Below are 23,134 nucleotides of genomic sequence, written 5' to 3'. Positions count from 1 at the left end.
AATGAAGAAATAAAACGGGAACAAATACAGTAAGTGGTCCATGGACCATAGTTGAGGACCATTGGAATAATCACATTTAATGGAATGATCTCTATATAATGCTGTCTTCATATGGAAACATTGTTTTGGAGGGCCACACCTGGTGGTGCTCAGGGGTTACTCCTAGCTCTGCACTCAGTAGCTCTGCATTCTTGGCAGTTTCTTGGGACCATATAGGATGCTGGGGATGGAACCTGGGTTGACTGCATACAAGGTAATTCACCACCTGTTGTACTATTGCTCTGGCCCCTATTTTGATATACTTTTTTTTTTTTTTGGTTTTTGGGTCACACCTGGCGATGCTTAGGGGTTACTCCTGGCTGTCTGCTCAGAAATAGCTCCTGGCAGGCACGGGGGACCATATGGAACACCGGGATTCGAACCAACCACCTTTGGTCCTGGATTGGCTGCTTGCAAGGCAAACGCCGCTGTGCTATCTCTCCAGGCCCATTGATATACTTTTCTTAAACAGGATTGAAGACTGAAAATAACACATAAACACCAGATACATCTATATGTGGTAGAAGGCTCCTGTTGTTCTGGAAAATGATGGTAAAAGATAAAAAAGAGGGCTGGAGAGATAGTACAATGGCTTTGCATACAGGTGACCTGAATTTGATCTTCAGCACCACATATGATCCCTCTTTCCCCACCAAAAAATAACATCAGTACTTTAACAACTGGTAGTAATGATAATAATTTTTCTTTACATTTATATGGTGAAGGATTTGACAATGCAAGATGTACTTCTTTTTATTTTAAATTATCTTTATTTAAACACCGTGATTACAAATATAATTGTAGTTGTATGATTACAGTCATGTAAAGAACACCCCCCTTCACCAGTGCAAGATTCCCATCACCAATATCCCAGATCTCCCTCCTCCCCACCCCGCCCACATCTGTACTCAAGACAGGCTTTCTATTTCCCTCATTCATTCACATTGTTATGATAGTTTTCAGTGTAGTTATTTCTCCAACTGCACTCATCACTCTATGTGGTGAGCTTCATGTCATGAGCTGCACCTACATGGAAAGATGGGGGAAATAAGGGTTGGGGCTGAGGCAGTAAAAAATTAGAAATGAGCTTTGTAGGGCAGTATCAAGGTCACAATACAAGATGGATATTATGCATATATAAACTATATGCATGCAATACTATCAACAGGAGACCAAGGAGAAAAAATTTCCAGTGACTTTCCCAACATAAACCAGTGCTAGAACGACCCGCCCTCCTCCCAAAGTGCATTCCCATTACTGTAGGGAGAGGTAGGGGGAAAGCCTGATGACCCCTATAGAGCCCATCTGGACTAGCACCCAGGGAAGTCCTGGAGTCCAGGGAAAAAAGAGAGGGACGGATGGGGGCCTGCCAAGCATCCCAGCACTCCTCAGGCTAGGGAGAAGGCCTCTGGCATGGGGACTCCCCAAACCCCATACCTGGGAAGAGCTGGCCTCCAGAATCAAAGGGGAAACTGGAAGCCAGATATTTGCCCAACCTCCTCCCCATGTACCTCCCCCCTGAAGTACGAAGGGAGGGGGGAAGCCTGAGGACCCCAAAGAGTCCACCTGAACCCACTTCTGATCATCTGAGCCGGCACCCAGGGAGGGCCTGGAGTCCAGGGGAAAAAGAGGGGGACAGCTGGGGGCCTGCCAAGCCTTCCAGCACTCCCCAGGCTAGGGAGAAGGCCTCTGACATGGGGCCTCCCCAAACCACATACCTAGCAAGAGCTGGCCTCCACAATCAAAGAGGAAACCGGAAGCCAGATAGCAAGATGTATTTTTTTGGGGGGGCACACCCATTTGATGCTCAGGAGTTACTCCTGGCTAAGCACTCCCTGGCTTGGGGAGACCATATGGGACGCCGGGGATCGAACTGAGGTCGCTATCTTTCCTTGGCTAGCGCTTGCAAGGCAGATACCTTACCTCTAGTGCCACCTTCCTGGCCCCAAAATGTATTTCTTGATATAAAAATAACTTTAAAATATATGTCATGATGGAGTCAGAGAGATAGCACAATGGTAGAGCATTTGCCTTGCACACGGCTGACCCAAGAGGAACCTCAGTTTGATCCCTGTCATCCCATATGGTCCCCCAAGCCAGGATCGATTTCTGAGCACAGAGCACAGAGCTAGGAGTAACCCCTTCGCACCGTCGGGTGTGACCCAACAACAAAAATAAATAAATAAAATTATGCCAAGATGGGCCCAGAGAAATAGCACAGCAGTGTTTGCCTTGCAAGCAGCCAATCCAGGACCAAAGGTGGTTGGTTCAAATCCCGGTGTCCCATATGGTCCCCCGTGCCTGCCGGGAGCTATTTCTCAGCAGACAGCCAGGAGTAACACCTGACCACCACTGGGTGTGGCCCAAAAACAAAAAAAAAATTATGCCAAGATAGGGGCCGGAGCAGTGGCATAAGCTGTAAGGCTTTTGCCTTGCACGTGGCTTACTTAGGATGGACTGCACTTCAATCCGCTGGCATCCCATATGGTCTCCAAAGTCAGGAGTGATTTCTGAGTGCATAGTCAGGAGTAATTCCTTAGCATCACTGGGTGTGATGCTAAAAAGAAAAATTATGCCAAGATAAATCAAAATTCTAGCTGATATGTGGTTTGGGCATTAGCATTACTGGCTTCACTAGATACTCATTGGACAATAGTGCATCCTAATAAAAGGATAGTTTCACCTAAATTATTGTCATTATTTATTTCTATTATTATTTTGGCACCCCAGTGGTGCTGAGGGGTTACTCCTGGCTTTGTACTCTGAAATCGCTCCTGGCACATACGGGGGAGCATATGGGATGCCAGAAATTGAACCACTATCTGTCCTGGGTCGGATGCTTGCAAGGCAAATGACCTACCGCTGTGCTATCTCTCCAGCCCCTAAATTATTATTTTTTCTTTTAGGGGCTATAGCCATGGTTGGTCAGGTCAGTGCTCATATGTAGTGATGGGGAGTGAATCGGGTTCAGCTGTATGCAAGTCAAACACCTTGCACTCCATACTATCTGTATAGTCTCTCCTCTAAATTATTTTGGTACTTTGGTTTTTAGGCCAAACCTGGTAGTGCTCAGGGCTTACACCTGTCTCTGTGATGAAGGATTATTTGTGGCGATGCTTAGGTGGTGACCATTTGGGATCCTGGGAATGGAATTCAGGTTCATACCCACTATACTATCTCTCCAGTTGAAGACCTAAATTATTTAATCAATTTATTTATTTTGGGGGGAAGCACAGCAGCACTCAAGGGTTACTCCTGGCTCTGAGCTCAGAAATCGCTCCTGGCAGGCTTGGGGACCATATGGTAAGCTTAATTGCTACTCTCTCCTAAAGGTAGGAAAATGAGAAATCATTGTTTTCCTTGACAAATGTGGGTATAGTTTTTTATTTTGGGGCCACACTTCGCAGTGCTGAGGGACCACACCTGGTTCAGTGATCGGCAGTTGCTCCTATTGGTATTCAGGGGACCATGAACCTGGGCCTCCTGCATGCAAAGCACATGGTCAGTTCAGCTCATTAAACCATCTTTTGAACTTAGGGCTTCACATATAATTGGTGATGTATATAATTGATTGTTGAATCACATTTGGAACCTCTCTTCAATGTCTGAAAGCTGATTATATTTAAAATAGAAAAAAATGTTTGTTTGTTTGTTTGTTTGTTTGTAGGCCATACCTGGGGATGCTTGGTTTATTCCTGGCTCTGCACTCAGGAATCACTCCTGGGGGACCATATGTGATGCCAGAGAAAAACCATGTAGATCACATCGCTCAGGTCCATAAAACAATTTAGGAAAGAATTAAACATTGGTAATTTGTGTAACAGCAATTTAGGGTATAAAACATTTTAGAAAAAAAAAAAAAAACATTTTAGATAGGGGCCGGGCGGTGGCGCTGGAGCTAAGGTGCCTGCCTTGCCTGCGCACGGACCGCGGTTCGATCCCCCGGCGTCCCATATGGTCCCCCAAGAAGCCAGGAGCAACTTCTGAGCGCATAGCCAGGAGTAACCCCTGAGCGTCACAGGGTGTGGCCCAAAAACCAAAAAAAAAAAAAAAAAAACATTTTAGATAAAACATTATTATTGGTAAGTATGCTGATTTAACCAATGAATTTACTCTCTGTGTGTGTGTGTGTGTTTGTGTGCCTGTGCTCTCCCAATGAAGTGATGCTTAGGGGTTACAATTACCTCAGTCAGTGTTGAGAGCCCAAGAAATATTGAGGATACAGCTATTTGAGCTATTTCCCCATCCCACTTATTTACTCTTTCAAATGCTTGACCTTCTCCACTAAGTCTCTGAACACACATTTATTGTTTAAACTGAACAAAGTCCAAAAGAATTAGTTTTAGCTAAATTAAACCTCTATGCCAAGGTCAATAAGCCAACATTGATAAGGAGTTTCATTTTAATTTATTTTGTGGGGGTGCACAGCTGGCTGTGCTCAGAGATTATTCCTGGCTCTGTGATCAGAGATCACATCTGGTGGGCTCTAGGATCATATATGAAATTCCGAGAATCAAACCCAGGCAGCCAAGTGCAAGGCAAATGTCCTGTTGTACTACTACTGTACTATTGGGTTCAGACACTATACAATACCTTCAGAACAGCCAGAAAGAAAGCCTTGACTCCTCTTAGCCATGTAGGAATAGTCCCTAAACATTACTTGGTGTGGGCAAAAACAAATCAAACAAAATCTAATGTAACTGAGAACAAGCCAAAGAATTTTTGTTCTTTTGAAGTATGTCCTTCATTGATTTTTTTGGGGGGCGGGGGAAACTACACCTGGCAGTGCTCGGGGTTACTCCTGGCTCTGCACTCAAGCATTACTCCTGGCAGGCTCTAGGGCCCATATAGGATGCTGGGGATTGAAATCTGGTTGGCCATGTGCAAGGCAAACACACTACCTGTTTTTGGGTCACATCCAGCAATGCTCAGGGGACCCACATGGGATGGTGGGGATCAAATCTGGGTCATCTCATGCAAGACAAGCACTCTCCCTGCTGTTCTATCTCTCTGGCCCTAATTTTTCTTTCTTCTCTTTCTCTCTTTTTTTGGGGGGAGGGGGTCACACCTGGCGGCACTCAGGGGTTGCTCCTGGCTTTGTGCTCAGAAATCACTCCTGCAGGCTCGGGAGACCATATGGGATCTGGGAATTGAATCAGGGTCTCTCTGTGTTGGCGTGTGCAAGGTAGACACCTTACCGCTGTGCTATCTCTCCAGCCCCATCTTTTCTCTTACTTTCTATCTTGAAGTATTGAACCAGGGTCAGCCTCATGTAAGAGTACCTTACCCACTGTACTCTCCAACCTGAGAGATTTTGTCTCAGAAAATGTCATTTTCTCCCTGAGGTCTATTTTTTCTTTTAAATACCAGAAGCAAAAATGAAATAAATAAATAAATACCAGAAGCAAGTATTTGTGTATCTTCTAAATATTTCCTGGAAGATATGTCTTGGGATAGTAATAGGGCTAGTCTAAATGAAAACACTGTGATCAAAGGTATCATTTTTATTCTTTTTTTTTTTTTTGGTTTTTGGGCCACACCCAGTAACGCTCAGGGGTTATTCCTGGCTATGCGCTCAGAAGTTGCTCCTGGCTTGGGGGACCATATGGAACGCTGGGGGATCGAACTGTGGTCCGTCCAAGGCTAGCGCAGGCAAGGCAGGCACCTTACCTCTTGCGCCACCGCCCGGCCCCCTCATTTTTATTCTTAAGACGCCTTTGTGATTTTTTTTTTTTTTTTTGGTTTTTGGGTCACACCCGGCATTGCTCAGGGGTTACTCCTGGCTGTCTGCTCAGAAATAGCTCCTGGCAGGCACGGGGGACCATATGGGACACCGGGATTCGAACCAACCACCTTTGGTCCTGGATCAGCCGTTTGCAAGGCAAACGCCGCTGTGCTATCTCTCCGGGCCCCACGCCTTTGTGATTTTACCTTGTACAAAATAATTTTGTTTAGTTCACACAAATAATATTTTTACAATGATTATGAGGCTTGGATGAAATGTAGCAGTTTATATCCTTGCTGTTTGCTTTCAGGTTGAACAGAGCGTTTCAGTTTTGTTCTTTTGTATATAATGTAATATTTCACAGGCAGTATTTGATAGGAAGGAAACATACTTCACACTTCATAGTTACTGAAGCCTGTTTTATCAATAGTATGAATGAATCTGTGGTTTAAAGGAAACCTTTAGGGTTTCTGGGAGACAATACAGTGAATATGGATTTGATCCTTGGTATTCCTGAGCACCATCGGGTGTAATTCCTGAGTGTAGAGCCAGGTGTGGCCCTAAAACAGAAACAAAAAGAAGAATATTAACACCAGCTCATACAAACCTAAGTAGGATGAAGGTGGTTGATTCCCAAGATTACCAATAAACTATGCTGCTTTAATCGCTCCAGTTTCGGCGTGCCCTTGGGCTTTAAAGTAAAAACAAAACCAAGAGAGGAAATGTGAATGTTGTTACCTTACTGTAAAACTCTCAGAAGAGGAAATAACAGATACGTAAACGAGCTGCTCAATGTGCAGTTAATGAACTCTTGAGTGACTATGCTCTGACTCAGCGAGTTTCAAAACTGGTCATCACTTCTGGGTGCTCCACTCAGAAAGCAAAGTCCTCCATCTGATTAGACTTTTTTTTTTTTTTGGTTTTGGAGCCACACCCGGCGGCACTCAGTTCCTCCTGACTCTGTTCAGAAATCACTCCTGGCAGGCACGGGGATGGGGGGGACCATATGGGATGCCACCAGGATTCGAACCACCTTCAGTCCTAGGTTGGCTGCTTGCAAGGCAAACACCCTAAAAATATCTCTGTGCTATCTCTCTGGCCCCCTGATTAGACCTTTTTATTTTTTGGTCCTGATTAGACTTTTAAATACTAATTACTAATTAGTTACTAATTATTTTTAAATCCTTGCCTAAAAAAAAAAAATCCAAATCCCCCAAAAACCAGCCTTCTTTCCAATTGACAACTGGAAAAAGACGACATGTTCGTAGACAGACAGAAGATAGAAGTCGGGTCGACTTCCGGGGTACAGTCGAGTCTCAAGGCGTGCACGATGACACCCCAATAGGGGAAACTGCCACCTGCCAAAGACAACCACTCCAGGAGTTGAGTTATCGCAGCTCTAAGGAACTCGGGCCTGATGACGTAAATTCAGGGCGACGGGGAGTGACTCCCGTGTCCGTGACGTCACTTCCGGACCGCCGTGGGAGCCGGTGACGTGGCGGGCGAGGCCGAAACACGTCCCGGCAAGCGGCTCGGGACGTCCGAAACTGTGAAGTGGCCTCGGGGCAAACCCCGGAACCCGCGGAGAGACGAACCCAGCACAGCGACAGCGGCGGCGACGTCGGCGGCGGCGGCGAGCCCGGAGCCGGAAGTGCCACGTGTCCGCACTGCGCCTGCGCGGCGGGCGCTGACAGCGGGCACTTCCGGTCTCGGCCTCCCTCTTCGGCTCGGCTCGGCTGGGCTCGGCTCGGCGGCCGCCTCCCCTCGCACGCAGCCCGGCTTTCCGGGCCGGCTTCTTCCTCCATCAGCTCCCAGGCTCGGCCGTGCCGTGGCCGCCGGCGGGGCTGGGAACGATGCCGCGCCACGCCTAAGGCTGAGCGCGCCGCCCTGGCCCGTCCTCACCTTGCGTTAGTTCGAAAGTCGCTCGCTCGCTCCCTCTCGCCTCGTTGCAGCCCCGACCCCGGCCGCCAGCGTCGTCATGTCCCATCCTGGGGTCCCGGCCCCGGGCGGCGCGCCCCCCGCCGGCCCGCAGGCCCAGAACGGGGCCGCCTTGGCCTCGGGGTCTCTCTACGCCAACGGTAGGTGCCGCCGCGGCTCTAGTTGAACTTTGGTTGCCGCTGCTGGAGGCGGCCGGGGAGGAGAGATCGATTGCAAGGAACGTCGGGGCCTGGGTCTGCTTGCTCCGGGGGGCTCCTGCTGCTCCCCCATTCATTCATTCGGCAGCCGGCGAGCCTAGGGCACTCGGCGTCTCCGTGGCGAAGGAGACGAGACGGGCCTGGGACCAGCCAGCCAGCCGGGGTCTGTTTACGTGGCCTGGGCATACGCATCCCCGCACCCCCAATGTTCCCAAAGTCCCAATTTGCGACTTGCTTTTGGTTTGGGGGGGGCAAAGGGGGTGTCCGACTTTGAATTTGCCAAGACGACTGCTTTGGGGGTGTGTGGGAGTTTGCTTCAGTGAGGCCTTGCGCATCTAAACCAAAACCCAACCCTTCCTTGAATTGTGCTTTAGGTCATCCGTCCGGGTCAGGGTTTATGGGTTGTTTTGGGGGCCTCGCCCTCCTGGAGCTCAAGGGGTGACTCCTAGGGGACTTATGAGGACCTTATGGGGTGCCCGAGATGGAACCCCGGGCAGCTGCGTGTAAGGCAAGCTCACTCCGCTCAGCTCCCTTTCTGCTGTGCCTCTTGTTTTCGGTTTCTGAAAGAACCAAGTCTTGAGTATGGAAGTTTGTGGAGATGTTTGTGTGACTTTACACAAAATATATAAAACGCTCTTTGTTTTGCTTTTTTGCTACTTTTGAAAGTCCGACTGCTTTGTTGGGAGTATACAGGTGTCAAAGACAACTCGTCTTTTCTTCACCAAGTGCCCAATAGTGTGATTTGCCAAAGCAAATCAGTTGATCTAACAAACACATTTTCTGCCCTCAGCCTGTCAAGTTATTAATTTGCTTAGAGATTTATTTTTTGTTTATGGAAGGAAACAAAGCTAGTAGAATGCTTTAATTAATGTCCAGTTTGAAAGTATAGGCATCATTTCACTAAAATGACTCAATCATCTGTTTTTTTTTTTTTTTTTGGGGGGGGGGGAGCATAGTTGGCAAGCGCTCACGTGTTACTCCTGACTCTGGGACCATATGGAATGCCTAGGATCAAATCAGGGTAGGTCTCCTGCAAGGCTAACATTCTACCCGCTGTGCTATAGCTTCAGCACTCTTGACTCGTTTACATTTTCTTAGAGAAGATTACTGTTCTCTTGACAAAGAAGGCTTTAAAAAACTTTTAAAAATGTCTGAGTAGGCAGAAGAATAAGTGTGGGTGAGCCCTGAAATGGTGTTAATTGACCCATTGTGCCCTCAATTTATGGTAGAGATTTAAGAAATTACATTCTAAACTAATTACCAATATGTTCATTAAAGATGAATTAAGTTTTAGAAATAGTTTAGGGTTAAAAGTAGATGTCAGTGGCTATAGCTTTTGCTGATCTATAGGCACTGCCCTTTCTTCATGAGCTTTAAATGGCAAATCTATAATTATAGTTAGCTCACATGAAAGTTTAGTTTTCATAATTCTGAAATGTTAAAGGCATTGTGTTATTGAGATTTTCTGTTTTGGGATATAATTCAGGTCAGCTGTGTGCAAAGCAAATGCCTTGCCCTCTGTAATATCTCTTCAGGCATCCCCTTTTTATTTTATTTTATTTTAATACTGTTTTTGGAGGTTTTGGACCCACAGAGCTACTCAGTGGTTACTCCTGACCCTATGCTTAGGGGTCAATCCTGGTGCTATTTGGGATACCATATATGGTGCTGGGGATTGAACCCAGCAGGTGGCTGCATGCAAGGGAAGTACCTTATTCCCTATACTCCTCCTAGTGCCTCCTCTCTTTTCAGATATTAATTATGAGGTACTTAGAGATGTAGCTCAGTGGCCTAATGGGCTCATGCTTTGTGTGCAAGAGATACAGGTTCGATTTTCTAGCATGGTATGGCCCTCTGAATCCCAGCACCAACTGGGAGTAGCCCCTAAACATTACTGGGTTAGGCCTCAAAATAAAAAACAAAAAGTAAGTTAAGGGCCTGGAGAGATAATACAGCTGGTAAGGCCCTTGTTTTGTATGCGGTCGCCCTAGGTTCAATCCCATATGAGCTCCTGAGCTCATCAGGCATCATTCCTGAGTACAGAGCCAGAAGTAAGCCCTGAGGACTGCCAGTGACATTTATTTTGATCAGAAAAAAAGAATGTCAAAATTTTATCTAATTTGTTTTGTTTTGTTTTAGGGCTGCACTGTGCTGTGCTCAAGACTTATATAGAAATTTTGTTTTGTTTTGTTTTGTTTTTTGGGTCACACCCAGCAGTGCTCAGGGGTTACTCCTGGCACTACGCTCAGAAATCGCCCCTGGCAGGCTCTGGGGATCATATGGGATGCCGGGATTTGAACCACCGACCTTCTGCATCCAAGGCAGAAGCGCCTTACCTCCATGCTATCTCTCCGGCCCCTTATGTAAAAATATTTGTATTTGTAAAATTTTTGGGGGGGGGCCAGTGAGGTGGCGCTAGAGGTAAGGTGTCTGCCTTGAATGCGCTAGCCAAAGAAGGACCTCGGTTTGATCACCCGGCGTCCCATATGGTCCCCCAAGCCAGGGGCAATTTCTGAGCGCTTAGCCAGGAGTAACCCCTAAGCATCAAAGCAATTTCTGAGCCTGGAGCCAGGAATAACCCCTGAGCACTGCCGGGTGTGGCCCGAAAAACCAAAAAAAAAAAAAAAAGAAAAAAAGAAAAAAAATATGTTTGCGGGGGTGGTTTGGGTGACACCCAGCAGCACTCAGGGGTTACTCATGGTTCTACACTCAGAAACCACTCCTAGTAGGCTCAGGGGACCATATGACATGCTCGGATTCAAACCACTGTCCTTCTGCATGCAATGCAAACACCCTACCACCATGCTATCTCTAGCCTATTATAGAAGTATTTTTTTTTGTATAAATTTTTTTTGTTGTTGTGGTTTTTGGGTCACACCCAGCAGTGCTCAGGGGTTATTCCTGGCTCCAGGCTCAGAAATTGCTCCTGGCAGGCATGGGGGACCATATGGGATGCCAGGATTCGAACAGATGACCTCCTGCATGAAAGGCAAACGCCTTACCTCCATGTAATCTCTCCGGCCCCTGTAGAAATTTTTATGCAATTTTTTTTATAGAAGTATTTCAGGAATGGGCTGGGGATCAAACCCAGGTCAGTTTGCGTACAAGGCAGATACCTTACTTGCTGTGCTATTGCTTTGGCTCCATGAGTAGGCATTTAATTTTTTTTTTCTTTTGGTGTATCTGGAGATTGAACCCAGGACCTCACACTAGCCACTTGATCTCATAATTTTTTTATTTGGGGGGGGGTTATACAATGGTGCTCACAACTTTTTCTGGCTCTGTGTTCAGGGCTATGGGGACCTTCTGAAATTATTGAGATCCGAACCCTATTTAGTAGGGTTAGTAGGCAAGTGTCCTACCTACTGTACTAGCACTCCAGCCCCTATTATTTGGTGGGGAGCTCTGGGCAACATCCAGTGCTCAGAAGTTATTCCTGGCTCTGTACCCAGAAATTACTTTTGGCAGTCTTGGAGACATATGGTATTCCAGGGATCAAACCTGGGTCTGCCACATGCAAAGCAATCACTCTTTCCATTGTACTTATCCCTCTGGCCCCAATCTTTTTTTTTTTTTTTTTTTTTTTTGGTTTTTGGGTCACACCCGGCAGTGCTCAGGGGTTATTCCTGGCTCCAGGCTCAGAAATTGCTCCTGGCAGGCACGGGGGACCATATGGGACGCCGGGATTCAAACGGATGACCTCCTGCATGAAAGGCAAACACCTTATATCCATGCTATCTCTCCGGCCCCTGGCCCCAATCTTAATATATTGTTAGATTAAAGCCAAAAAAAGTAATAAAACCCTTTTCATTTTTCTATCAGTTGTATATTGCAGTGTCAAATTAAATAATTTATTACACATCAAGATGTTTCTATGGTAGATTGTTGCATTGTTTATAATCTAAGGTTTGTCTAGACAGATTTTTGTCTCACACAGATTTATGTACACATTTCCTTTGCAAATATTGATCATGAAACTGCAAGTTTATTTGAACTGGCAGCTATTCATTTCCATGTATTATCATGTAATGAGACTAAAGGCAAATAATGACTCCTGGTATGGGGAACCCCTTTCATTATGAGGATGGGTAAACCGGTGGTGGCTTAGGGATCATTGAATGCTGGGAATTGAACCCAGGCCTTCTGCATGTAAAGCATGTGCTCAGCTTATTGAACTCTTGTCCACCCATGACTTCCACTTTTGTTGGTTTGTTTATTTTGGGGCCACACCCTGTACTATTGTTTGGACCCAAAGTTCCACTTTTAATCAGATACTCTATTTGCTAAACGGTGGGGGGGGCAGTTAGTTCACTGTCCCTCAGACCATTGACTATGGTAAAAACAAAACTTACAAACGAGGGGCCAGGCGGTGGCGCAAGAGGTAAGGTGCCTGCCTTGCCTGTGCTAGCCTTGGACGGACCGCAGTTCGATCCCCCGGTGTCCCATATGGTCCCCCAAGCCAGGAGCAACTTCTGAGCTCATAGCCAGGAATAACCCCTGAGCGTTACCGGGTGTGGCCCAAAAACCAAAAAAAAAAAACACTTACAAACGAATTCTTATGCACACTGCATATATCTTATTTTGCAATGAAGAAACAAAACAGATACAAATACAATATGTGGCCCTCGGGCCATAGTTTGAGGACCACTGCTGAGTAAGCCCACCAGGAGTAGGACCTCTTAGGGTAGAGCAGTGCTTCTCAATTATTTTCTGTCATCCCCCTAGGAAGAAGAAAACATTTTTTGTGCCCCTTGTGCGACTGTAAATAGTATCTTTATTAAGAAAAACTTTAGGGGCTGGAGAGATAGCACAGCGGCGTTTGCCTTGCAAGCAGCCGATCCAGGACCAAAGGTGGTTGGTTCGAATCCCGGTGTCCCATATGGTCCCCCGTGCCTGCCAGGAGCTATTTCTGAGCAGACAGCCAGGAGTAACCCCTGAGCACCGCCGGGTGTGGCCCAAAAACCAAAAAAAAAAAAAAAAAAAAAAAAAAAAAGAAAAACTTTAGCCTGCAAAACAAAAGTATCTAAAATAATTTGAGCTGATTTTTTAATCAGAGGTGATGTCTGGATTAATGGCTACAATGAGCATGTTTTGCAATGCATAGTTTTTCTTTTTTTTTTTTTCTTTTTCTGAAGGAAGGAAGGGAGGGAGGGAGGAAGATAGGAAAGGAGGGAAGAAGGGAGGGAGGAAAAAGGACAGAAGGAGGAAAGGAAGGGAGTGAGGGAGGGAGGAAGGAAGGGAGGGAGGGAAGAAAAAGGACAGAAGGAAGGAAGGATAGGAGGAAGGGAGGGAGAGAGGAAGAGAGGGAGGAAGAAGGGTGGAAAGGAGCTTTGTTGATGCATAGCTTTTCGAAGCGGGGTTTGAAGCAGGACACAGCAACTCTCAGCTCCAAAGACACACAGAGACATAAACACGGGGCTTAGTTTGTTATGACAGTGTTTGCCGAGGTCAGATGCGCCCACCTTTACAGAGACTTGCACCCTCGGGGGGGGGGGGCGTGCTCCACTATTTGAGAAGCACTGGTGTAGAGTCATGAGTAAGTCCTGAGACCCCGAGTGATCCCCCAAAACAGAAAACAAAAACATAGTTGGGATGGATAGTAAGTGATATAAGGTGCTTTCCTTGCACATACCCAATCCTGAAGGCTGCTCCAGGAGCAATCCCCGAGCACAGTTAAGGGTGGTCCGAAACCCAAATAAAGCATAAACAACACACACATACACACACACACACACACACACACACACACACACACACACACACACGTGTACACACATACACACACAGTCATTCCTTTCCTTTTCCATGGTTTTAGTTACCAGGATTGGAAAATACTGCACACTGTAAGACACACACACACACACACACACATACACACACACACACACTCATTCCCTCCCTTTCCATGGTTTCAGTTACTGTAAGATACACACACACACACACACACACTTATTCACACACACACACACACACTCATTCCCTCCCTTTCTTCCATGGTTTCAGTTACCAGGATTGGAAAATACTGCACACTGTAAGATTTTTTTTTTTGGGAGGGGGGGTCACACCTGGCAGCTTTCTGGGGATCATATGGGATGCCAAGATTTGATCCACTGTCCTTCTATATGCAAGGCAAACAAACGCCTTCCTTACCTCCATGCTATCTCTCCGGCCCCACTGTAAGATATTTTGAGACACTTCACATAACTTTTTTTTGGCTTTTGGACCACACCCGGTGATGCTCAGAAGTTACTACTGGCTTTGTGTTCAGAAATCGCTCCTGGGGCCGGTGAGATGGCGCTAGAGGTAAGGTGTCTGCCTTGCAAGCACTAGCCCAGGAAAGATCGAGACAGTGGTTTGATCCCCTGGCGTCCCATATGGTCCCCCCAAGCCAGGGACAGTTTCTGAGTGCTTAGCCAGGAGTAACCCTGGAGCATCAAACGGGTATGGCCTGAAAAACCAAAAAAAAAAAAAAAAAAAAAAAAAAAAAAAAAAAAAAAGAAATCGCTCCTGATTTGGGGGATCATAAGGGACATGGGGAATTAGAACCCTGGACCCTCCTAGGTTAGCTCGCACAAGGCAAGCACCGTACTGCTTGCGCCACCGCTCTGGCCCACTTCACATAACTTTTGGGGGTCATATCTGGCAGCGCTCAGGAGTTACTCCTGGCTCTGTGCTCAGAAATCGCCCATAGCAAGCTGAGGGAACCATATGGGATGCAGGGAACCAAACTGGGATCCATCCCTGATCAGCACGAGGAAGACAGATGCCCCACTGCTGTGCTATCTCTTGGGCCCCACTTCACATTACTTTTATTATAGTAAGTTGCTATAGTTGTTATATTATTATTATTATTATTATTATTATTATATATTTCATACTATGCCTAATATATGAATTAAAGTATTTGGGGAATAAGAAGCTCTCATAGGTATGGGGTACCATGCTATATACACAGTTGCAGACAAGCAGACCTCTTTATTGGGGTTCTTCGAATGTAACCCCCTACAAATACAGGGGGACTTCCTTAATGTGTGTATCTCCTCTAGCTTGTAGATCTTGTAAATGCAGGAATGCTTTTTGCACTTCATCCTCTCTACCTCCCTATGTGGTACATAGCACATTTGGGAGGGGGGCGTTCATACCCGGCAGTGCTCAGAGGTTACTCCTGGCTCTGTGCTCAGAAATCTCTCCTGGCAGGCTCGGGGAATGATGCCAATATTCGAACCACCGTCTGTCCTGGATCGGCTGCATGCAAGGCAAATGCCCTACCATTCTACTTCTGTGCTTTTTCTCCAGCCCCATAGCACTTTTTTTTTTTTTTGGTGGGGCACACCTGATGATGCTCAGGGGTTACTCCTGGTTATGTGCTCAGAAATCTCTCCTGGCTTGTAGGACCATTTGGGACACTGGGGGATCGAATCGCCTAGAAAATGGAAAATCTTTCCATCTGACTTGCTGGCTTTATATTTTTTTGAAGATTTCTTTCAATCATTTATAATGCGTACCCACTTTCCAAATATAAACTGTTTTTTTTTATTTTTTTTTATTTTTGAGTCACACCTAACAGCGTTCAGCAGTTACTCCTGGCTTTGCGCTCAGAAATCGCTCCTGGCTTGGGGGATCATATGAGACACTGGGAGATCTAATCGCTGTCTGTTGTAGGCCAGTGCCGGCAAGGCATATGCCTTACTGCTTCGTGCTACCACTCCAGCCCAAATATAAACTTTTTTTTTTTTTTTTGGGTCATACCTGGCGGTTCTCAGGGTTACTCCTGGCTCTACGCTCAAAATCTCTCCTGGCAGGCACGGGAGACCATATGGGATGCCAGGATTTGAACCACCGTCCATCCTGGATCAGTTGCTTGCAAGGCAAATGCCCTACTGCTGTGCTATCTTTCCGGCCCAAATATAAATTTTGTTTTTGTTTTTGTTTTTGTATTTGGGTCATACCCGGCAGTGCTCAGGGGTTACTCCTGGCTCTATGCTCAGAAATCGCTCCTGGCAGGCTCGGGGAGACCATATGGGGTACTGGGATTTGAACCACCATCCTTCTACATACAAGGCGTTAAACACCCTGCCTCCATGCTATCTCTCTGGCCCCAAATATAAACTTCTTAAGTAGTATAGATGCATACTAAAAATATTACATATAGTACAGTGGCTAGGGTGCTTGCTTTGCACACAGCCAACCTGGGTGCAATCCATGGCACCCTGCATAGTCCCTGAGCCTGCCAGGAGTGATTCTGAGTGCAGAGCTAGAAGTAAACCCTGAGCACCACAAGATATGGCCCCAAAACAAAGTTAAACAAAAAAATGATACGCCATATGTAGAAAATATTGGCAACATAGTAGTATACTTTAGAGGATTGCTTATTTGTGCTTGTGGCTGACTGGCATTTTTGGTTCATTGCTGCTTCCAGCATTGTGAAAGAGAATTGCAGAGCTAGAATGATAGTATAGTGGGCAGGACTCTTGCCTTGTACATGGCTGACCTGGGATCAGTCCCTGGTATTTCATATAGTCTCCTGGGCTCACCAAGAATGATACCTCAGGGGCCGGGCGGTGGCGCTAGAGGTAAGGTGCCTGCCTTGCCTGCGCTAGCCTTGGACGGACCACGGTTCGATCCCCCGGCGTCCCATATGGTCCCCCAAGCCAGGAGCAACTTCTGAGCGCATAGCCAGGAGTAACCCCTGAGCGTTACTGGGTGTGGCCCAAAAACCAAAAACCAAAAAAAAAAAGAATGATACCTCAGTACAGAGCCAGAGTACAGAGTAAGTCAAGTACAGCCCTCAAATAAATAAATAAATAAATAAATAAATAAATAAATAAATAAATAAATAAATGAAAAGGCATATTGTCTAAGAAAAAAGCTTAATACTGAAAATACTGTTTTAGAGCAGAAGCTTTTCTTCTCACCTTCCCTTCCACTATCCCTCCCTCTCCCTCTTTTTTTTTTTTGTGGTTTTTGGGTCACACCCGGCAGCGCTCTGGGGTTACTCCTGGCTCTATGCTCAGAAATTGCCCCTGGCATGCACAGGGGACCATATGGGATGCCGGGATTTGAACCGATGACCTCCTGCATGAAAGGCAAATGCCTTACCTCCATGCTATCTCTCCGGCCCCCTTTTCTTCCCTCCTTCCTTCCTTTACTTTCTTTCCTCCATTGCTTTCTTTCCATCCTTCTTTCCTTCCTTTTTATCCTTTCTTTTCTCCCTTCTTTCCTTCCTTTTTTCCTTCCTCCTTTTCTTTCCTTCTCTTCTTCCTTCCTCTTTTTCTTCATTTATAAGGGCCTTAGTTCTGTGCTCAGGGATCACTCCTTACATTAAAGAAAAAAAGAAGATACTGTTTTAGTGTTGGGAATCAAGTCTAGGGCCTCATTCAATGCAAATGCTCTACCATCGAACCACATTCCTGGCTTTCAAAATACTATTTGTACTTAGTGAATATTGCCTTAATACCATCCTAAAGTAAAAACATTGTAAGCCAATCCAGTTATCATAACTCAGCCATCTATAATCCTCAACTCTTACTTCATTCAAAATACTTGACTCAAGTCCTTTCTTTTTCTTCAATACTGACCATTTTTCAGAATGCCTTTTCATGACCACAAACTATGGTGTGTATTGTTCCTTATTTGGGAACTAGTGACACTCTTTTTCATAGGGTTGACTCATCTTTCTCTATAAATTGTTGGGGTTATGCCTGGTGATGCTCAAGGGCTCAGTGGTTTGATATTTTTATTCTGTCGTGCTGGTAGTTGGTGTAGGAGGAAATGTTAGGGCTACACCCTGTAGTACTCAAATTTAACCCAGGGTCTCACATGTAAGCATGTGCCCCACCATTTGAGCTGCACTTCTGCACCTACTCCTATCCTCTTTCTCTGTTTTTGGGTTATATTTTTTTAGTGTTCCAGAGATATTCCTGGCTCAGTCCTCGGGTCACTCCCTTATAGTGCATGGGCTATGCATTATCAGGATTGAAGCCCACGGCTTCCACACATAAAGCATGCTTACTGATCTTTTCAGTTTTGTGTTACTACTTTTTGTTTGCTTTTTAAACTTTGAGTTTAAACTTTATGACTATATCTATTGGTACTCAGGATTAATGTGTTATTTAAATATAACCAAGCATATTCTTGTAGTTGTAGTTCAGTGGTAATGTATTTGCCTTGCATGTATAAGCCCTAGACTAGATCCCCGTTACTGAAAAATAATAAAAATAAGTATACATTTGAATTCATTCTTTTTTATTGTTCTTGGTTTTTGGGTCACACCCGGTAGCACTCAGCGAGTTATTCCTGGCTCTATGCTCAGAATTTGCTCCTGGCAGGTTCTGGGGACCATATGGGATGCCGGGATTCGAACCACCGACCTTCTGCATGCAAGGCAAATGCCTTACCTTCATGCTATCTCTCTGGCTCCAAATTCATTCTTAATGGAACAGGTTTTTTTTTTTTTTTTTTTTTTTTGGTTTTTGGGCCACACCCGGCGGTGCTCAGGGGTTACTCCTGGCTGTCTGCTCAGAAATAGCTCCTGGCTGGCACGGGGACCATATGGGACACTAGGATTCAAACCAACCACATTTGGTCCTGGATCGGCTGCTTGCAAGGCAAACGCCGCTGTGCTCTCTCTCCGGGCCCTTAATAGAACAGTTTTTTTGTCATTAAATTGTCAAATTGTAGGGCTGAAGTGATAGCGCAGCAATAGAGCGTTTGCCTTGCACTCAGCTGATCCAGGACTGACCTCAGTTCTATCTTTGGTGTCCCATGTGGTTCTCTCAGCCAGGAGTAACCCCTGAGCATCACCAGGTGTGGTCAAAAACCAACAACAACAACAACAAAAAAAAAACCCGTCAAATCGGGCCAGGGGTGATAACACTGCAGGTTGGGAGCTTGCCTTGCATGTGGCAATCCAGGTTTGATCCTTGTTACCCGGTATGGTGTCCGGGAGCACCATCAGGAGTAATTCCTCAGCATCACTGGATGGGGCCCAAAAAAACCAAATAAAACAAAAAAGTATCCCTGGGTGTAGTCCTGGAGGTACCCATGTACTGGCCCAATACTACACCCTCAATCTCTTATAGTGAATTGCTCACTAGTTTACTGAGAATTGCCAGGTACCCCTCCTTGCCATATATATTTTGTGTATGTCTGAAGTTTTTCTTGAACGTTTATATGTAATGCCAAGGATAGAACTGGGTATCAGTTGTGTGCAAGGCAAGTGCTTTCACCTCAGTACTATCTTTTTGTCCTTTTTTTCCCTCCCATTTTAGCCATTTGGTTGGTGTGAGATGTATCTCATTTTGCTTTTGATTTACATTTCTTTCATGACTAATAATGTTAAGTGTACTTGAATGTGCTTACTTGTCACATATATCATCTTTGAAAAATATTTGAATTATGGCATAAATCTTTTGCTCAGTTTTAAATAGAATTATTTGATTTTTTTAATTGTTGAGTTGTATATGTATATAAAGTATTACTTTGTTTGCATCACTAATTTTTGATTTTCTTATTGAAAGGTCCTGTTCAAAATGCACTGTTATCTTCACAAGTGCCAGTGAGCCAAGGATATAGTTCTCAGCATCCAGGATCCTACCCTCATCTAATGCCAGCAAAGACTTTGAATCCAGTTTCTGGACAGTCTAACTATGGTGGTTCTCAGACTTTTTCTCCATTAAATAATTATCAGGGACCTGGACAGACTCTTAATAGACCACCTGTGGCTTCCAATCCAGCGACACCCTCACTCCATAGTGGTCCTGTTCCTCGAATGCCACCACCAACTTCTCAGAATCCAGCTGCTACACCAATGCCTTCTGGTAGCTTTCTCCCTGGAGTGAATGTACCACCATCTTCGAATTGGCAATATAACTATCCACCCCCAGGATCACAGACAAATCATATTCCTCATGCATCATCCCAAACAACAGTGTCTGGGAATACAAACTTTCAAAGTCATCAGTATGTTTCTTCTGGAGAACCTTTGCTTCAAAACAACTTCATGAAACCAGGTAGAGGTCTTAACATGCAAAAATGGGAAACTCTGTTACATTGTTTGAATTCATATTTCCTTTTTTTTTTTGGTTTTTGGGCCACACCTGTTTGATGTTCAGGGGTTACTCCTGGCTATGCGCTCAGAAATCACCCCTGGCTTGGGGGGACCGTATGGGACGCTGGGGAATTGAACCGCGGTCCGTCCTACGCTAGCGCTTGCAAGACAGACACCTTACCTCTAGCGCCACCTTCCCGGCCCCTTGAATTCATATTTCAAGCCTTTAAAAGTTATGAAAGGTTGGGGATGGAGAGGTAGTATAGTGGGTAAGGCACTTACCTTACATGTTTCTTTCTTTTCTTTTCTTTCTTTTTTTGTTTTTGAGCCACACCGAGCAGTGTAACTCCTGGCTCTGCACTCAGAAATAGCTCTTGGCAGGCTTGGGGAACCATATGGGATAATGCCAGGAATTGAACCCTGGTTGGCTATGTGCAAGGCAAATGCTCTGTCCTTCTGTGTCCTTCTGCTCCCCCAGAAGTGATTATTGAGTGCAGAGCCAGGAATAATTCTTGTGCATTGCCCGGTAGGGCCCCAAAACAAAAACAAGAAGTTATGACAGACTAATGGAGTTAATTTTGTCTTATTTGCTATTTGTTTATGTGCCTTACCCAGTTCTGGTTGGGGAAAACTCCTGGATTACTATTTCAGGGGTTGATAACTGTGGTGTTCAACAAACCTAACAATTCTGGGGTTTGAACTTGGGGTTTCTGCATGCATAGCATATATACTCAGTCCTTGCAACCCTTTGAAGAAAGGTGACAAAATATTGCCCTTATATTTGCTCTGGAGTTTGCCATTTATTTGTTTCTTCACTATGCCTGGGATACACCTGAGGGACCCCGAACCTGTGCCAGGTCTTTATGTCAATGTTCAGGGTGTAAGGTCCCATTGCACTACAAGATTTGTGTGTTTCCATCGCTATTAGATAAGAACTTATTGGTATGTATAGTATTTTCCCGTTTTAGTGTGCCTAAGCAAACAAGAAGAAATAAAGCCACGTGGCGTTATCAGAGTATATGGGGGCGTAAGAACACGTCCAACAATACCCATGACTTGGTTCAAACATAAGCATTAAACTGGGGGATTCTTTCACACCAAATTCTATATTGAGCAGTTTACAAAGAGAAGATAAAAAAAAAAGGGGGGGGGGATCGTCACTGTATAAGAAAATATTCAGCAAAAGTTATAGCCGTCAAAGTAAACACCCATAAAATGTTGAAAAGACATACGTGTCCTTTTTATGCCTTTTGGAATAGTTGGGTGGGTGTTAACTCCAGGGCACCACTTTGGTCTGTGACTTAGGACTCTACAGTACTTAAGTTAGAAAGGGTAAATGAGGAGTAATGATGATAGGGGTTAAGGAAGTTAAAGAGAAAAATGATCTTTTGTAGGGGTATGCAAAAGGGCAGAGTACAAAATGGACATTCTGCATAAACAAAAACATAATTCAATGATAGTGAGTACTATTAAAGTATCTTGTGTGTGCGGGGGCTTTTGCCCCTGTGCGATTTTGAAAATATAGACTGGAAAGAGATTACCAGTGACTTCAAGAAGTTGGGAGGCCAGAAGTTCAGAGCCCCACCCAGACCCTCCCTAAGGAGCTGAATGGATAATGGGGGAAAGCCTAGGGAACCTTCAAGCTCCACCAAGGGGCCCAACTCACCGGCTTGCCCAGGCATGTGGCCCAGGGAAGCCCTGGAGATCTGAGCGCAGTGCCGGGAGTAACTCCTTAGCACTGCTGGGTGTGACCCAAAACCTACCCACCCCCCAAAAAAAACCCACACCAAAAAACCCCACATGATCTATAATCTAAAAGTTTTTTGCTATGCCAGCTTTTGCCATAACTGTAGCTCATATGTGGTGAGAAAGACATATACACCAATACCATAATGTTTGATGGTTTTATGTAAAAGAAGGGTTTAGGGGGACCATGAATATAACTCCAGTAGTTGAATATTTGCCTAGCATATCCTGGGCTCAATTTTTGATTTTGGTCTCAATAGTTGGAACCAGGAAAGAAAGTGGGTGGATGGATATATGAGGTAATAAAATGATACTAAAGTATATGGTTATCTTATATTATGATAGCTTTAAACTAATTCTTTAAAAATTATGACCCATTTTTTAAATTTAATTTATTTACTTATTCATTTTTGGGCCAAAATCTTGGGTTCTCTTGGCTCTGCACTCAGAAATCGCTCCTGAGGGGCCAGAGCGATAACACAGTGGTAGTGCATTTGCCTTGTGTGCGGCTGATCCAGGACAGACCTCAGTTCTATCCCCGGTGTCCCATATGGTCCCCAAGCCAGGATCGATTTCTGAGCGCATTGCCAGGAGTAACCTCTGAGCGTCACCGGGTATGACCCAAAAACAGAAACAAACAAACAAAAAACAACAAAAAGAAATTGCTCCTGGCAGGCTTGGGGGACCATATGGGGTGTCGGGATTCGAACCACCGTCCTGCATGCAAGACAAATGCCTTACCTCCATGCTATCTCTCCTGCCCCTGATCCTTGATTTTATGTGCCTGGTAGTCTCTCAGTACTGATATATATCTAAATCTGTATGTTAATCTCTTTTACAAGTCAGGATGTTGCTCAGTGGTAGAACACTTACATTTCTTTTTTTTTTCTTATATATTTTTTTTCTTATATATATTTATTAAAAGTAAAAATGACATTTGTATGGCAAACACTTACATTTCAAGTGTGAGGCTCTGAATTCCATTTCTAGCACTGCATGGTTCCCTGAACACCACTAGGAATGACCCTTGAGCAGTGCTGGGTGTGGCCTGTCATAAATAAACAATAAGCCAGAAAGGGCCTGGAGAGAGTACCATATGTAAGGTGTTTGACTTGCATATGGCTGACCTGGGTTTGATCTCCAGCATTCCAAGTGTTTCCCTGTGTACTACCAGCAATGATCTCTGAACACAGAGCCAGGAGTAACCCCTGAGCATTGTCTGGTGTGGCACTCTGCATCCAATAAAACCCCCCATAAATAATATAATGATAACTTAATTATTATTTGGGGGGTTGGGCCATACCTGGTGACACTCAGGGGTTACTCCTGGCTATATGCTCAGAAATTGCTCCTGACTTGGGGGAACCATATGGAACATTGGGGATTGAACGGAGGTCCGTCCTGTGTTAGCTGTGTGCAAGGCAAACACCCTACCACTGT

General features: G+C 45.1%; 1 protein-coding gene across 2 annotated transcripts in view; it reads left to right on the top strand.

The window, feature by feature from the left end:
* The first annotated feature begins 7,516 nt into the window (after positions 1–7,516).
* Positions 7,517–23,134, top strand: part of SEC24A (SEC24 homolog A, COPII coat complex component) — a 65,978-nt gene continuing 50,360 nt past the window's right edge. For both annotated transcript variants that reach the window (XM_049786712.1, XM_049786713.1), the window contains exons 1-2: positions 7,517–7,842; positions 19,419–19,910. In XM_049786712.1, the coding sequence (XP_049642669.1) occupies positions 7,743–7,842; positions 19,419–19,910 (592 nt within the window). In that variant the 5' untranslated portion in view covers positions 7,517–7,742. The remainder of the gene's footprint in view (positions 7,843–19,418; positions 19,911–23,134) is intronic.

The sequence above is a fragment of the Suncus etruscus genome, chromosome 14 (genome assembly GCF_024139225.1).
Source record: "Suncus etruscus isolate mSunEtr1 chromosome 14, mSunEtr1.pri.cur, whole genome shotgun sequence".
Classification (NCBI taxonomy): Eukaryota; Metazoa; Chordata; class Mammalia; order Eulipotyphla; family Soricidae; genus Suncus; species Suncus etruscus.
Note: the sequence above shows the minus strand (reverse complement) of the source record. Positions and strands in the feature narration are given on the sequence as shown.